This window comes from Eleutherodactylus coqui, chromosome 6 (genome assembly GCF_035609145.1).
Source record: "Eleutherodactylus coqui strain aEleCoq1 chromosome 6, aEleCoq1.hap1, whole genome shotgun sequence".
In the NCBI taxonomy this organism is placed as follows: Eukaryota; Metazoa; Chordata; class Amphibia; order Anura; family Eleutherodactylidae; genus Eleutherodactylus; species Eleutherodactylus coqui.
Genome location: NC_089842.1, coordinates 236,241,082 through 236,257,947, shown reverse-complemented (window position 1 = coordinate 236,257,947; position 16,866 = coordinate 236,241,082). Strand labels below are relative to the sequence as shown.

The 16,866-nt window shown below is 38.9% G+C and overlaps 1 protein-coding gene across 1 annotated transcript in view; it reads right to left on the bottom strand.

Moving 5' to 3' along the window:
* PEAR1 (platelet endothelial aggregation receptor 1) overlaps positions 1-16,866 on the bottom strand; it is a 118,889-nt gene that overhangs the window by 31,676 nt on the left and 70,347 nt on the right. Inside the window, exons 5-8 of the mRNA XM_066609149.1 lie at positions 12,847-12,939; positions 9,977-10,223; positions 9,732-9,855; positions 7,600-7,736 (exon numbers count right to left, since the gene is read on the bottom strand). Of these exons, the coding sequence (XP_066465246.1) occupies positions 7,600-7,736; positions 9,732-9,855; positions 9,977-10,223; positions 12,847-12,939 (601 nt within the window). The remainder of the gene's footprint in view (positions 1-7,599; positions 7,737-9,731; positions 9,856-9,976; positions 10,224-12,846; positions 12,940-16,866) is intronic.

The window sequence follows — 16,866 nt, the reverse complement described above, 5'->3', positions numbered from 1 at the left end:
ATTCTTGTATATAGGAGCAGTATTATAGTAGTTATATTCTTGTACATAGGAGCAGTATTATAGTAGTTATATTCTTGTACATAGGGGGGCAGTATTATAGTAGTTATATTCTTGTATATAGGGGCAGTATTATAGTAGTTATATTCTTGTACATAGGGGGCAGTATTATAGTAGTTATATTCTTGTACATAGGGGGCAGTATTATAGTAGTTATATTCTTGTATATAGGGGCAGTATTATAGTAGTTATATTCTTGTACATAGGGGGCAGTATTATAGTAGTTATATTCTTGTACATAGGGGGCAGTATTATAGTAGTTATATTCTTGTACATAGGAGGCAGTATTATAGTAGTTATATTCTTGTACATAGGCGGCAGTATTATAGTAGTTATATCCCTGTACATAGGGAGCAGTATTATAGTAGTTATATCCTTGTACATAGGGGCAGTATTATAGTAATTATATTCTTGTACATAGGAGCAGTATTATAGTAGTTATATTCTTGTACATAGGGGGCAGTATTATAGTAGTTATATTCTTGTACATAGAGGGCAGTATTATAGTAGTTATATTCTTGTACATAGAGGGCAGTATTATAGTAGTTATATTCTTGTACATAGGAGGCAGTATTATAGTAGTTATATTCTTGTACATAGGGGGCAGTATTATAGTAGTTATATTCTTGTACATAGGGGGCAGTATTATAGTAGTTATATTCTTGTACATAGGGGGCAGTATTATAGTAGTTATATTCTTGTACACAGGGGGCAGTATTATAGTAGTTATATTCTTGTACATAGGGGGGCAGTATTATAGTAGTTATATTCTTGTACATAGGAGCAGTATTATAGTAGTTATATTCTTGTACATAGGGGGCAGTATTATAGTAGTTATATTCTTGTACATAGGAGCAGTATTATAGTAGTTATATTCTTGTACACAGGAGGCAGTATTATAGTAGTTATATTCTTGTACATAGGAGGCAGTATTATAGTAGTTATATTCTTGTACATAGGGGGCAGTATTATAGTAGTTATATTCTGGTACATAGGAGGCAGTATTATAGTAGTTATTTTCTTGTACATAGGGGGCAGTATTATAGTAGTTATATTCTTGTACATAGGGGCAGTATTATAGTAGTTATATTCTTGTACATAGGGGGCAGTATTATAGTAGTTATATTCTTGTACATAGTAGGCAGTATTATAGTAGTTATATTCTTGTACATAGGGGGCAGTATTATAGTAGTTATATTCTTGTACATAGGGGGGCAGTATTATAGTAGTTATATTCTTGTACATAGGAGCAGTATTATAGTAGTTATATTCTTGTACATAGGGGGTAGTATTATAGTAGTTATATTCTTGTACATAGGAGCAGTATTATAGTAGTTATATTCTTGTACATAGGGGGCAGTATTATAGTAGTTATATTCTTGTACATAGGGGGGCAGTATTATAGTAGTTATATTCTTGTACATAGGAGCAGTATTATAGTAGTTATATTCTTGTACATAGGGGGTAGTATTATAGTAGTTATATTCTTGTACATAGGGGGCAGTATTATAGTAGCTATATTCTTGTACATAGGGGGCAGTATTATAGTAGTTATATTCTTGTACATAGGAGGCAGTATTATAGTAGTTATATTCTTGTACATAGGGGGCAGTATTATAGTAGCTATATTCTTGTACATAGGGGGCAGTATTATAGTAGTTATATTCTGGTACATAGGAGGCAGTATTATAGTAGTTATATTCTTGTACATAGGAGCAGTATTATAGCAGTTATAGTCTTGTACATAGGGGGCAGTATTATAGTAGTTATATTCTTGTACATAGGAGGCAGTATTATAGTAGTTATATTCTTGTACGCAGGGGCAGTATTATAGTAGTTATATTCTTGTACATAGGGGGCAGTATTATAGTAGTTATATTCTTGTACATAGGAGGCAGTATTATAGTAGTTATATTCTTGTACATTGGAGCAGTATTATAGTAGTTATATTCTTGTACATAGGGGGCAGTATTATAGTAGTTATATTCTTGTACATAGGGGGCAGTATTATAGTAGTTATTTTCTTGTACATAGGAGCAGTATTATAGTAGTTATTTTCTTGTACATAGGGGTCAGTATTATAGTAGTTATATTCTTGTACATAGGAGGCAGTATTATAGTAGTTATATTCTTGTACATTGGAGCAGTATTATAGTAGTTATATTCTTGTACATAGGAGCAGTATTATAGTAGTTATATTCTAGTACATAGGGGGCAGTATTATAGTAGTTATTTTCTTGTACATAGGAGCAGTATTATAGTAGTTATTTTCTTGTACATAGGGGTCAGTATTATAGTAGTTATATTCTTGTACATAGGGGGCAGTATTATAGTAGTTATAGTCTTGTACATAGGGGGCAGTATTATAGTAGTTATATTCTTGTACATAGGAGCAGTATTATAGTAGTTATATTCTTGCACATAGGGGCAGTATTATAGTAGTTATATTCTTGTACATAGGAGGCAGTATTGTAGTAATTATATTCTTGTACATAGGGGGCAGTATTATAGTAGTTATATTCTTGTACATAGGGGGCAGTATTATAGTAGTTATATTCTTGTACATAGGAGGCAGTATTATAGTAGTTATATTCTTGTACACAGGAGCAGTATTATAGTAGTTATATTCTTGTACATAGGGGGCAGTATTATAGTAGTTATATTCTTGTACATAGGGGGGCAGTATTATAGTAGTTATATTCTTGTATATAGGAGCAGTATTATAGTAGTTATATTCTTGTACATAGGAGCAGTATTATAGTAGTTATATTCTTGTACATAGGGGGGCAGTATTATAGTAGTTATATTCTTGTATATAGGGGCAGTATTATAGTAGTTATATTCTTGTACATAGGAGGCAGTATTATAGTAGTTATATTCTTTTACATAGGAGGCAGTATTATAGTAGTTATATTCTTGTACATAGAGGGCGGTATTATAGTAGTTATATTCTTGTACATAGGAGCAGTATTATAGTAGTTATATTCTTGTACATAGGAGCAGTATTATAGTAGTTATATTCTTGTACATAGGAGCAGTATTATAGTAGTTATATTCTTGTACACAGGAGGCAGTATTATAGTAGTTATATTCTTGTACATAGGAGGCAGTATTATAGTAGTTATATTCTTGTACATAGGAGGCAGTATTATAGTAGTTATTTTCTTGTACATAGGGGGCAGTATTATAGTAGTTATATTCTTGTACATAGGGGCAGTATTATAGTAGTTATATTCTTGTACATAGGGGCAGTATTATAGTAGTTATATTCTTGTACATAGTAGGCAGTATTATAGTAGTTATATTCTTGTACATAGGGGGCAGTATTATAGTAGTTATATTCTTGTACATAGGGGGGCAGTATTATAGTAGTTATATTCTTGTACATAGGAGCAGTATTATAGTAGTTATATTCTTGTACATAGGGGGTAGTATTATAGTAGTTATATTCTTGTACATAGGAGCAGTATTATAGTAGTTATATTCTTGTACATAGGGGGCAGTATTATAGTAGTTATATTCTTGTACATAGGGGGGCAGTATTATAGTAGTTATATTCTTGTACATAGGAGCAGTATTATAGTAGTTATATTCTTGTACATAGGGGGTAGTATTATAGTAGTTATATTCTTGTACATAGGAGCAGTATTATAGTAGTTATATTCTTGTACATAGGAGGCAGTATTATAGTAGTTATATTCTTGTACATAGGAGGTAGTATTATAGTAGTTATTTTCTTGTACATAGGGGTCAGTATTATAGTAGTTATATTCTTGTACATAGGGGGCAGTATTATAGTAGTTATAGTCTTGTACATAGGGGGCAGTATTATAGTAGTTATATTCTGGTACATAGGAGGCAGTATTATAGTAGTTATATTCTTGTACATAGGAGCAGTATTATAGTAGTTATATTCTTGTACATAGGGGGCAGTATTATAGTAGTTATATTCTTGTACATAGGGGGCAGTATTATAGTAGTTATATTCTTGTACATAGGAGGCAGTATTATAGTAGTTATATTCTTGTACATAGGAGGCAGTATTATAGTAGTTATAGTCTTGTACATAGGGGGCAGTATTATAGTAGTTATATTCTTGTACATAGGAGGCAGTATTATAGTAGTTATATTCTTGTACGCAGGGGCAGTATTATAGTAGTTATATTCTTGTACATAGGGGGCAGTATTATAGTAGTTATATTCTTGTACATAGGAGGCAGTATTATAGTAGTTATATTCTTGTACATAGGGGGCAGTATTATAGTAGTTATATTCTTGTACATAGGAGGCAGTATTATAGTAGTTATATTCTTGTACATAGGGGGCAGTATTATAGTAGTTATATTCTGGTACATAGGAGGCAGTATTATAGTAGTTATATTCTTGTACATAGGAGCAGTATTATAGTAGTTATATTCTTGTACATAGGAGCAGTATTATAGTAGTTATATTCTTGTACATAGGAGCAGTATTATAGTAGTTATATTCTTGTACATAGGAGCAGTATTATAGTAGTTATATTCTTGTACACAGGAGGCAGTATTATAGTAGTTATATTCTTGTACATAGGAGGCAGTATTATAGTAGTTATATTCTTGTACATAGGGGGCAGTATTATAGTAGTTATATTCTGGTACATAGGAGGCAGTATTATAGTAGTTATTTTCTTGTACATAGGGGGCAGTATTATAGTAGTTATATTCTTGTACATAGGGGCAGTATTATAGTAGTTATATTCTTGTACATAGGGGGCAGTATTATAGTAGTTATATTCTTGTACATAGTAGGCAGTATTATAGTAGTTATATTCTTGTACATAGGGGGCAGTATTATAGTAGTTATATTCTTGTACATAGGGGGGCAGTATTATAGTAGTTATATTCTTGTACATAGGAGCAGTATTATAGTAGTTATATTCTTGTACATAGGGGGTAGTATTATAGTAGTTATATTCTTGTACATAGGAGCAGTATTATAGTAGTTATATTCTTGTACATAGGGGGCAGTATTATAGTAGTTATATTCTTGTACATAGGGGGGCAGTATTATAGTAGTTATATTCTTGTACATAGGAGCAGTATTATAGTAGTTATATTCTTGTACATAGGGGGTAGTATTATAGTAGTTATATTCTTGTACATAGGAGCAGTATTATAGTAGTTATATTCTTGTACATAGGAGGCAGTATTATAGTAGTTATATTCTTGTACATAGGAGGTAGTATTATAGTAGTTATATTCTTGTACATAGGGGGCAGTATTATAGTAGTTATATTCTTGTACATAGGGGGCAGTATTATAGTAGTTATTTTCTTGTACATAGGAGCAGTATTATAGTAGTTATTTTCTTGTACATAGGGGTCAGTATTATAGTAGTTATATTCTTGTACATAGGGGGCAGTATTATAGTAGTTATAGTCTTGTACATAGGGGGCAGTATAATAGTAGTTATATTCTTGTACATAGGAGCAGTATTATAGTAGTTATATTCTTGCACATAGGGGCAGTATTATAGTAGTTATATTCTTGTACATAGGAGGCAGTATTGTAGTAATTATATTCTTGTACATAGGGGGCAGTATTATAGTAGTTATATTCTTGTACATAGGAGGCAGTATTATAGTAGTTATATTCTTGTACACAGGAGCAGTATTATAGTAGTTATATTCTTGTACATAGGGGGCAGTATTATAGTAGTTATATTCTTGTACATAGGGGGGCAGTATTATAGTAGTTATATTCTTGTATATAGGAGCAGTATTATAGTAGTTATATTCTTGTACATAGGAGCAGTATTATAGTAGTTATATTCTTGTACATAGGGGGCAGTATTATAGTAGTTATATTCTTGTACATAGGGGGGGCAGTATTATAGTAGTTATATTCTTGTACATAGGAGCAGTATTATAGTAGTTATATTCTTGTACATAGGGGGTAGTATTATAGTAGTTATATTCTTGTACATAGGAGCAGTATTATAGTAGTTATATTCTTGTACATAGGAGGCAGTATTATAGTAGTTATATTCTTGTACATAGGAGGTAGTATTATAGTAGTTATATTCTTGTACATAGGGGGCAGTATTATAGTAGTTATATTCTTGTACATAGGGGGCAGTATTATAGTAGTTATATTCTTGTACACAGGGGGCAGTATTATAGTAGTTATATTCTTGTACATAGGGGGCAGTATTATAGTAGTTATATTCTTGTACATAGGGGACAGTATTATAGTAGTTATATTCTTGTACATAGGGGGCAGTATTATAGTAGTTATATTCTTGTACATAGGAGCAGTATTATAGTAGTTATATTCTTTTACATAGGAGGCAGTATTATAGTAGTTATATTCTTGTACATAGGAGGTAGTATTATAGTAGTTATATTCTTGTACATAGGGGGCAGTATTATAGTAGTTATATTCTTGTACATAGGAGGCAGTATTGTAGTAATTATATTCTTGTACATAGGGGGCAGTATTATAGTAGTTATATTCTTGTACATAGGAGGCAGTATTATAGTAGTTATATTCTTGTACACAGGAGCAGTATTATAGTAGTTATATTCTTGTACATAGGGGGCAGTATTATAGTAGTTATATTCTTGTACATAGGGGGGCAGTATTATAGTAGTTATATTCTTGTATATAGGAGCAGTATTATAGTAGTTATATTCTTGTACATAGGAGCAGTATTATAGTAGTTATATTCTTGTACATAGGGGGCAGTATTATAGTAGTTATATTCTTGTACATAGGAGCAGTATTATAGTAGTTATATTCTTGTACATAGGGGGTAGTATTATAGTAGTTATATTCTTGTACATAGGAGCAGTATTATAGTAGTTATATTCTTGTACATAGGAGGCAGTATTATAGTAGTTATATTCTTGTACATAGGAGGTAGTATTATAGTAGTTATATTCTTGTACATAGGGGGCAGTATTATAGTAGTTATATTCTTGTACATAGGGGGCAGTATTATAGTAGTTATATTCTAGTACACAGTGGGCAGTATTATAGTAGTTATATTCTTGTACATAGGGGACAGTATTATAGTAGTTATATTCTTGTACATAGGGGGCAGTATTATAGTAGTTATATTCTTCTACATAGGAGCAGTATTATAGTAGTTATATTCTTTTACATAGGAGGCAGTATTATAGTAGTTATATTCTTGTACATAGGAGGTAGTATTATAGTAGTTATATTCTTGTACATAGGGGGCAGTATTATAGTAGTTATATTCTTGTACATAGGGGGCAGTATTATAGTAGTTTTATTTTTGTATGTAGTTGGCAGTGTTATAGTTGTTATATTTTCTACATAGCAGTGGTTTTATTGTAGTTATATTATGTAATACAGCGGTATTATAGCAATAATATTCGTACCTCTTGTGTAGGCTTATATTGAAGCTTAGGGAGCCTGGGAAGTTAGATCTGCTTTGATAAACCAGAAATGGTCTATAAACAGTTGTGATTTCCCTTCTCATTCCAAAGACATTACTACTGATTGTCATTGGAAAGCCACTTCCATTGGCACTTACCCATCCCCCGTGAACCCCAGGGAGCAGTGACATTGCCCATTTTCTGGATCACACTGCCCACCATTATGACAAGGGCATTTCTGCTTGCATCCAGATCCAAAGTATCCCGGTGGGCAGGGGATGGAGCACATAGGACCCTATGGAAAGAAAGATAATTACAGTCTCATCTGGGATGTGTTTTGGGGGCATCATAAATAATACATGATTATGTGAAAAGATTACGTGTTGGGGTTCACACTGCAGAGGCACACAGTTGGGGTGAAAGTAGGTTATTGGGATCCCAGACTGGCTGGCACATTGTGGCATCACTCTACGATTGTTATAGCACACTGAATGGCACTATATGGGAGCTCTCTGGCTTGCTTTGTACAGGAGTACTTTAGATAGCAGTATTATGGAGGCACTGCCTGTGGTAATGTTACAGGGGCCCTGAATGGTTGTCACTTTGTAGCTGGTCTTGTAGGTGATTAAGGTGATGGTATGGTAGTTGCTGACTTTTTTATTGTTCATTTGATGTTCTGCTGTGTCATTGATTTATAAACTATTATGACTTTTAAAGAGGGAGGAACAAGGAGCAGCTCTCTAGTCGGAAGAATCGACAGTAAGGCCTCGCTCACACAGGCTTTTGCAGAAACGCAGTTTTTCAACACTACGTTTACTGCGGTTTCAGCCCAGTTTCAGCAGCCAAGGAAGCTGAAAAAAAAGCAATACTCACCTAGGAGGTGCCATCCAGGTCCCTACCGCTGATCTCCGGCGCTGCTCCAGCCTTCCCGTGCACTGACAGATCATCTACTGCTGGTAGCGAAGTTTGAGAACTCCGCCTCCAGCAAGAGATTGCTGTGATTGATTCTCGGCACTGGCTCAGCCAATCAGAGCCGGCGAGCTCTGATTGTCTAAGGCAATCAATGAATGGCTGAGATTGGTGCAATGATGCTGTGTTTTGACGCTTGTGTGAACAGCCCCATTGAAATGAATGGGAGTGTTGTACAGCGTTTAGCTGTCTGTGTGAGGGAGGCCTAATGGGTCAGTCTTTGCAGCTATGCTGCAGTGTGAAGAGCTGGGGATGCTCTTCTGAGAATGTGCAGCTATGCTGCAGTGTGAAGAGCTGGGGATGCTCTTCTGTGAATATGCAGCTATGCTGCAGTGTGAAGAGCTGGGGATGCTCTTCTGCGAATGTGCAGCTATGCTGCAGTGTGAAGAGCTGGGGATGCTCTTCTGAGAATGTGCAGCTATGCTGCAGTGTGAAGAGCTGGGGATGCTTTCCTGTGTATGTGCAGCTGTGCTGCAGTGTGAAGAGCTGCGGATGCTCTTCTGTGAATGTGCAGCTATGTTGCAGTGTGAGGAGCTGGGGATGCTCCTCTGTGTATGTGCAGCTATGCTGTATTGTGAAGAGCTGGGGATGCTCCTGTGTATATGTACATCTATGCTGCAGTGTGAAGATCTGGAGATGCTCCTCTGTGTATGTACAGCTATGCTGCAGTGTGAAGAGCTGTAGATGCTCCTCTGTGTATGTGCAGCTATACTGCATTGTAGGGAGCTTGGAATATTCCTCTAAATCTGTGCAGCCATGCCGTGGAGTGAGAAGTTAGGGATATTCCCTGATGTGAGAGAAACTGAGGTGTGCAGGATTAGCCCTACTGGCACGAGCTCCTTAACGGGCAGACTTTTCTTTTAGATAAAGGCTGAGTTGAATTCGAGCATTGGAGAGACTTCTGCCTCCTCGCTCCCCTCCCCCCTACTGCTTGACAATGTTGATGTGATACAGAGCTGCCAGAGACTACATTACTGGTGGCCGGGTAAGAAATTTGAGAAGCCAGGTAAATGGGTACTGGACTTTTAACGCAATAGCACTTATGCAGATCCTCAGCAATAGCCGATAATTGCATGGTCGTGAGTGACCCCGGAAAAAGGCAAACTATTTAACTGTGTTTTTCAACATTTCATTAAAGTTTGTTGCTTAAACTATAGATGCCGGCTCCCAGACCTTAGGTGAGCTACACCCAGAGCCTCCAACACTATCCAAGATCACCAAGGAAGCCCCAAGTCAAGTACCAGGGACACCCCCCCACATGTGCACTTACTGACTATAGCTAGCAATGTCATGGAGGTAATGAGTGATCACAAGGCCTCACCATCCATCCCGGAGGGCAGCTGCACTCCCCACCGCTCTGGTTACAGATACCTCCACTCTGGCATGGGCAAAACTCTGGGCATTGGTACTGGGAAGGCTGAACTTCTTTACATCTGATCTCACAGCTGCAAAAAAAAGAGCAGAGACATAATTCCTTTTAATATGTTTAAAGACTCTTCAAACCTTTATATGGTAACCCTCCTGCTGGGCCTTGTAGTACTACTGCAGTCAGGAAGCAATACTCACTATGGTCCCGTGAATCCTTCCGGACAAATACATGTTCCGTTCTGAGGTTCACAGTTGGCTCCGTTCATACATTGACAGTCCAGTAAACAATTCAACCCATAGGTGCCAGGGTCACAGGGCTCTTCACACAATGAATCCTTGTACCCTGGAGGGCAGATGCAGGAGCCCGCGACGGGGTCACACACCCCATTGTTCAGGCAGTTACAGGAATTGTTGCATTTTGGACCCCATAAGTGAGGTTCACAGGCTGGAATTACAATAACAGCATTTAATGAATGATCCGATCCCACAACATACATGTACTCATCAATCTAACACATCATCACCTGCTCTGGGCCCTTTAAATACAAATTACACATCTGACCAAGAATGTACAGCATTCGCCAGGTATAATAAAGAATTCTGCTGGCTTCCAGTAATCAGAGCAGTGCATTGTGGGCGTTGAGGTGACAGTTACACACAGTTGAAAGGGTGATTTTTTTAATTCATTCATTATGTATCTATCCTCCCAGTATATATATACGTGAGCTAGTTGTAGCTTACTTATAACCTTGGTTAGTTATTCCTTCCTATCAAACTCCCAGCCTCTTTTTCCTCTGATGGTCATGTGACCTTAGTACTGACCAGCTCAGATCTACTTGGGATTATGTGTTTGTTTTCTAGTCAGTTTCTTAGTCTGTGTTGAGGCTGTTACACAGGACCTGTAACATCCTGTCACACAGGTATAATAGAGGAGATCACAGCTCATCCTGCTGATTGTATACCCATGGACTGTAGCTTATTTAGCTGAACTTAAGAGATATGAATGATAATTAATTTGTCCCACCCCAGAAGAAAGAAACGGTATAGCTGTGTTGATGCATCATGGCATAGACATGAAAGGGAAACCAAAATCTTTCAGCATCAAGATAGTGTCTGATAAGCATCAGACAGGGGCTTCACTGCAGGGAAGTGGCTAGAATACACAGAGGAGACCTCCAGAGCGTGACAAGCAATCAGGTGAGGGGGCAGTGGCCCTTTAAACTAAGCTGTTAGGTTACATGATAGAGAGGAACCAAACTGCTGACTGTTTCCAAGGGAAACCAGCAAAGTTATGAACAGCTCTCAAAATCAACTGTGTATATGAATAAAGGAAACACAGTATTACTTGGCAAGTAAATGATAGATATCAGAGAGATAGATAGACAGACATAGATATGAGTTAGATATATGGATAGATAGATAGATAGATAGATAGATAGATAGATAGATAGATAGATAGATAGATAGATAGATATGAGATAGATAGATAGATATGAGATAGATAGAGAGATAGATAGGAGATAGATAGATAGATATGAGATAGATAGATAGATAGATAGATAGATAGATATGAGATAGATAGATAGATAGATAGATAGATAGATAGATAGATAGATAGATAGATAAATATGAGATAGATAGATAGATAGATAGCTATGAGATAGATAGATAGATAGATAGATAGATAGATGGATATGAGATAGATAGATAGATAGATAGATGGATAGATAGATAGATGGATAGATAGATAGATAGATATGGGATAGATAGATAGATATGAGATAGATAGATAGATATGAGATAGATAGATAGATATGAGATAGATAGATAGATATGAGATAGATAGATAGATAGATATGAGAGATAGATAGATAGATAGATAGATAGATAGATAGATAGATAGATAGATAGATATGAGATAGATAGCTAGATAGATATGAGATAGATAGAGATATTAGATAGGTAGATAGATAGAGATATAAGATAGATAGATAGATAGATAGAGATATAAGATAGATAGATAGATAGATATGAGATAGATAGATAGATAGATAGGAGATAGATGATAGATAGATAGATATGAGATAGATAGATAGATAGACAGATAGATATGAGATACATAGATAGATAGATAGATAGATAGATAGATAGATAGATAGATATGAGATAGATAGATAGATAGATAGATATGAGATAGATAGATAGATAGATATGAGATAGATAGATAGATAGATAGATAGATAGATAGATATGAGATAGATAGATAGATAGATAGATAGATAGATAGGAGATAGATAGATAGATATTAGATAGATAGATAGATAGATAGGAGATAGATAGATAGATAGATATGAGATAGATAGATAGATAGAGATATAAGATAGATAGATAGATAGATGATAGATAGATAGATATTAGATAGATGGATATGAGAGAGAGAGATTGTTAGAGATAGATATGAGATAGGAGATAGATATAAGATGGATAGATAGATAAAAGATAGATAGAGAGATTGATAGATATAAGATAGATAGATGGATATGCGATAATGTAGAATTATCTCTCTATGAATCATCCGCTCTATATTCTGTATCTTGAGGGTCTTCTTTATATTGTGTTGTGATCCTAGTATATAATTATATTGTGACAGCCTTCCCCCTCACCGTATGTCACTCATAGCAGTTTATTTTCCATTACGGAGGGGGAGGGGTTATTCCACTACTTCCCATAATGCACTGTTACAGCTTATTATGAGGTTGTAGCTTCTTTCTCTGTCAGAGCAGTGCTTCTGCAAAATACAAAATATAAGGTCCCCCAGGGACTTCCCTGCCTGGGAATATTCGGGGCGGACATCTTTCCCTGGCTCAGTCCTCGCAGAGAACACGTAATGAACAGCTCAGTAGGGAATGTAAAAACCTCTAGTGATCTGGCATCCAATAGTATGGAGCGCCATTCCTGTGTTCCCACACCAACATACTCCGTTACACCAGGGGGAGATCTATAAACACCTGAATATGAGCTGCATACATAATGCCCCCTGTGGGCAACAACAAGCAATCATGGCTTACCGCTGGAGCAATCTTTTCCTCGCCAGCCTGGCGCACACTGGCACTGATTTGGGGCTTCACATCTGCCATGTACACATTCCCTGCTGCAGTGTGCTGCAAAGAGAACATATCATCAGACCAATCATTGTATGTGTAATAACATGTATAAGTAGAACCCCTGTATCACACTGCGCCCCCTGCAGGCCCTCACCAGACGTAACACACTGGGCCTCACAGTCAGACCTAGAACCAATCACAGCTCAGCTTTCATTTCTGAAACTGCTGTGGTAAAATGAAAGCTGCGCTGTGATTGGTTGCCTATTCTTACACTGCTGTGGTAAAATGAAAGCTGCGCTGTGATTGGTTGTTATGGGCAACAAGGCCTGTTTATCTGTTAGTTGGTTCCGCTAGATGACCTGTATGTAGTAAGGGCGCTCGGACAGTTTTTCTTATAGGGTGCGTTCACACATAGCAGAAATGGTACGGATTTTTGGCTGCGGCGAAAACCTGCACCACTAGGGAGCGCTCACATGGCACTGATTTGCTGCAGATTTTGTCACGCATTTTAGTGCAGACCTTCCACAGATTCGATTGAAAGGATAAAATCTGCAGCAAATCAGCAGTGTGCGAGCGCAGCCTTCGGGGATCTTCGCACGTAGTGGACAGGCAATGGCTCCGAATGTGAAGAAACACATTGAGATCAATGGCTTCTGTCGTCTGCGGTTTTCGCAAGCGATTTTTTTTGCGTGCGCAAAAACCCTCGTCTGCAGGAGACCTTACCCGCTTATTTTACCGCTCCCGTAGATTTTTGTGTGCGCAAAAACAGTGCGTATTTGCCCACATGAAAAAATACATAGAAGGGCCCAAATAAGGCGCAAATAAGTGTGAAAATGCAGGTTTCCTGCGTAATTACTGCGTATTTGCGCCAGCCCATCCACTGGTCTATTGTGGTGCGTAATACGCAGCAAAATAGGGCGTGTCGGGTATTTTTTCATGCGATCGACCATCACGTGAAAAGTATGCAGATGTGAACGAACCCATTTAGTGCGTAGACAAATATTACATGTGTAAGGCGAGGCACAAATACGCCCGCGTGAATAAGCCCTTGGCGGTGATTTGTATGCGTTTTTTGACGCAAATTGAGAATTATACACTGGGCACCTCCAAAAAAGTCTATGGAGAGGCGGCAACTTCTAGTCATAACGGGCGACACACCCTGAGATCAGCAGCGCCACAAGGGGCAGTGTAGCATTACCTGCCAACCACTTAGCAGCAGTTGGTTTCAGTGTAGAGATGAGCGAGCGTACTCGGCCACGCCCCTTTTTCGCCCGAGCGCCGCGATTTTCGAGTACCTCCATACTCGGGTGAAAAGATTCAGGGGGCGCCGTGGGTGAGTGGGGGGCTGCAGCGGGGAGTGGGGGGGAGAGGGAGAGAGAGAGGGCTCCCCCCTGTTCCCCGCTGCTACCCCTTGCTCTGCCACGCCTCCCCCCCACCCCCAGGCGCCCCCCGAATCTTTTCACCCGAGTACAGAAGTACTCGAAAATCGCGGTGCTCGATAGAGTAATTACTCGAAACGAGTAGGTTCGCTCATCTCTATTTCAGTGTCCTGGGGGTCCTCCAGGAGTCCATATTAATGGATGCCACATGAAGGACCGTCAACATTGGGAGCGGCCAATATGTAGGTTATCAGAAATCCCGAGCCTCAGGAGATGTGATGTTAACCTCTTAGTGACCGGCTCTGTGGGCTTGTTTTTTTTGCGGGAAGAGCTGGAGTGTTTATTTCTACCAGTTTGACTTTTGGATTGCTTTTTATTGCATTTTTTGGGAAACGAACAAAAGAAAAACAGCAATTCTGGCGTTGCAGTTTACCATTATTTTTATGGTTTTCAGCATGTGAGATAAATAATAGAATATTTTCACTGTCTGGGTTATTACGAACGCGCTACTACCTATAATGTGCTGCTTAAAAAAATCTTTTATCCATTTAAAATGTTTTTTTTTTGTGAGTAAACTGCATACATTTTTTTCACTGGATTTCTTTCTAAAAATTAAACATTATGGAACTTTTTTGCTGCAATTTTTTGAGTCCCTCAAGAGGACTTGAAGAGGCACTAATTCAATTGCTAGGATAGTACACTGCAATACTTATGTAGTGCGTTCTACAATTGTTCCGTGTAAACACGGCCACCAACCAAGTGAGAATACGTTCACTAGTCGCGTTCTTTCAGCTCACCTAAAAATAGTCGCCGTTTGATTAATCGTCTGGTGTAAATAGGCGATCGTATGTCTTTCACCGACCAGCCAACAACTTTGCAGGGAGGTGAGCGCTTTCGAGACCTCAAAGGTGAACAATGTGTAAAAAAAGCACACGAACATTAGTCGTTCATACACTGACCACTCGCTGTAGCGACTATTTCCAGTGACTATTCGAACAGTACCTGTCCTGTGTAAACCGAAGCTTAGGTCGCTCTCAGGCGAGCGTATTCTTGCAGGAATACCCATTCCCACAACACGTTTCGAGGTTCTCTACCTCTTCATCAGACCAGCTTCGTGTACAGCTATGGCTTTATGTATAGCGTCGCTGGCAAACACGTGGGGAACCTGTCACTGCCATTGCCAGAAGGTTCTACGCAGTCCCCGGTCTTCACACATTCTTCAAATTCCAAACCCATCCGTACAAAACCGCACACGGAACTCCGCGATTTCACATTGTTAATTGATAACACTTGGGACTAATTAGATTGCTCAGCCAGTTCAATCACGAGGCAGGTGTGTCCCGCGCCGATATGAACGGTTCGGCAGCGCAGGAAAGTACAATAAACAACACTGCTACGTGCGTAAAAGCGCTCCCTTCACAGCCTGATCACGTCACGCTCTCTCAAGCGTATCTACACCTACGCCCGTCCGCAGATGCCCTAATAGCGATATCAATCAGGGCCCATGTGAACTAGCGGTACCTGCGTAACTATGGCAGACGCGCAAAATACACTCGTGCAGAGAGCGTATTTGGGAATACGCTCGACTGAAGCCGCCCTAATACGAGATTATTCACTGCATATTTACGCAACAATACATGAGCCTTCCTGCGCCCAAAAACCCGCAGGCGCTGGCGACAGACGCAGGTGTAAGCAATTTTTGGTCCTGTGAGTATGCCGTGTATTTACGCAACCAAAATGCGCGTCTGCCCATGTGATTGAGCCCTTATACAGATGTGTACGACACATATGCCGTTCAGCAGGCTGGGAAAGCTGTGTGACCTCTCCGGCATACGAGAGGCTTCACAGGATCAGAAGACGATGGATGCAGAACGCTGATAATGTGGATCTTGGATTCAGAATATGTTATCTGACAAGAGCGGCATTGTCTCTCCGGCCCCCGCAGGACTCAGCCAAGAAGGCCTCCATGTTGGAGCTCCTGCTACCAGCAGTGACCTGTCTTGGTCAGCGGTGACCGAATACTACGCTCTTATCCACTGCCCAGAAAAACCAATCCCAACTGGGAGGACTGGAGTCAATCAGGAGGCCGAAGCCAAAGACAACATGGACGTCGTCTCCAAGGAAACGTCAGCAGCGAGGCGCGAAGCCAGAACACACAGTGCTGCCTCTGAAAGTTATCACCACGGAGATAAGGACAGGCAGAGGCCAGGGACAGCGGGCCGGAGAGCGAGCGGGTCTGATATCTGCTCCCACATCACATATCACCCCTGTGTAATAACACCAGCGGCTTTAGAACGTATCGACTAGTTTCCACGAAAGGCGAATGAAGTGGCGTTGACAATGATAACATCACTGTGCTTCATCTGTACCCCGAACATCAGCATGTCATCATCCTGTACCCCAAGTATCAGCGTGTCATTATCCTGTACCCCAAATATCAGTGTTATTATCCTGTCCCCCAAATATCAGCGTGTCATTATCCTGTACCCCAAGTATCAGCGGGTCATTATCCTGTCCCCCAAGTATCAGTGTGTCATTATCCTGTCCCCCAAGTATCAGTGTGTCATCATCCTCTACCCCAAGTGTTAGCGTGTCATTATCCTGT